The sequence below is a fragment of the Octodon degus genome, unplaced genomic scaffold (genome assembly GCF_000260255.1).
Source record: "Octodon degus isolate 3935 unplaced genomic scaffold, OctDeg1.0 scaffold00124, whole genome shotgun sequence".
NCBI classification, from domain to species: Eukaryota; Metazoa; Chordata; class Mammalia; order Rodentia; family Octodontidae; genus Octodon; species Octodon degus.
The window spans coordinates 7,211,099-7,212,208 of NW_004524700.1; the positions used below are offsets into that span (position 1 = coordinate 7,211,099).

At 33.2% G+C, this 1,110-nt stretch overlaps 1 protein-coding gene across 1 annotated transcript in view; it reads left to right on the forward strand.

Annotated features, from left to right (window-relative positions):
• Window positions 1-1,110, forward strand: part of Dmxl1 (Dmx like 1) — a 206,533-nt gene that overhangs the window by 164,831 nt on the left and 40,592 nt on the right. Inside the window, exon 36 of the mRNA XM_012516760.2 lies at window positions 653-774. Coding sequence (XP_012372214.1) covers window positions 653-774 — 122 coding nt within the window. The remainder of the gene's footprint in view (window positions 1-652; window positions 775-1,110) is intronic.

A 1,110-nucleotide genomic window follows, 5' to 3' on the forward strand; every position in this document is an offset into this window, starting at 1 on the left:
GTGTGCGTTTTGTTTTGTTTTTGCGGACCTGAGGATTGAACTCAGGACCTTGTGCTTGCTAGGCAAGCCCTTATTCTACTGAGCTATCTCTCCAGTTCCATGTATATCTGTATATACAAAATAGTTAGCATAAATATACAGCTACTTTCTCTTAGTTCAGTGAGAAGAAAGATTTGTACTAAATGGTGTATAGACAAGATATCATGTCTGCATCTTGTGCTATGTATAACTACTACAAAGACAACAATATGCAACGTATTAATTATTGTAACTATCCTACTAACCTGTTTTAAAACTTTCTCATTGCTATTTCTTTCTCAATAAAATTAATTTTTTTTTAACAAAGAAAACTTAAATCATAGCATTCTAGCATACTAAACAGTTGTGGGAAAAGAAATAAAATGATATATGCATTGCTATTTATAGATGACTTTTGGTTAAATGTACCAAAATTCCTAGAAATGTACTTGTCTCCAGGTTGAACCTTTATCATTTCACTTAAAATTTACTGAATAAAATTAGTTTAAAATATTAACTTAACAAGAATGCTGTCATTCTGCATTTTGGTTATTTCTAGAAGTCATTTTCAGAAGTAACCTATATACCTTTTGTGCCTCTTTATTTCAAACTCTTCATATTACTTATTTTTCAGGCCAATAGAAATTGCATAGCAATTGCTTCCAGCCATGATGTTCAAGAACTGGATGTTTCCGGAATCCTGGCTACACAGATCTATACTTGGGTAGATGATGATATAGAATTGGAAACAAAAGGGTATACATATATTTTGTTTTTATAGAGTAACAATATGAGTAGTTATATCTGATAAGCTATAATTTTTCTTGAAATGCATACTCCTAGCTTGTGAATAGAGATAAGGGCTAGAAGGAGCTTCACAAAAGGAAATGAGAGGAGAGTGAGTGCACGTGATGGAAATTGGGTTGGAAAATCATAGTGAGTTAGGAGCTGAAGAAAATTAATTTTACAAAGAAATACAAAGTCATGGGCCTGGGAGATGGCTCAGTGGAATAAGCACTTCCCTGGCAAGCGCAAGGGCCTGAGTTCAATCCCCGGTTCCGCCAAACAAATAAATAAATAAATAAATAATAA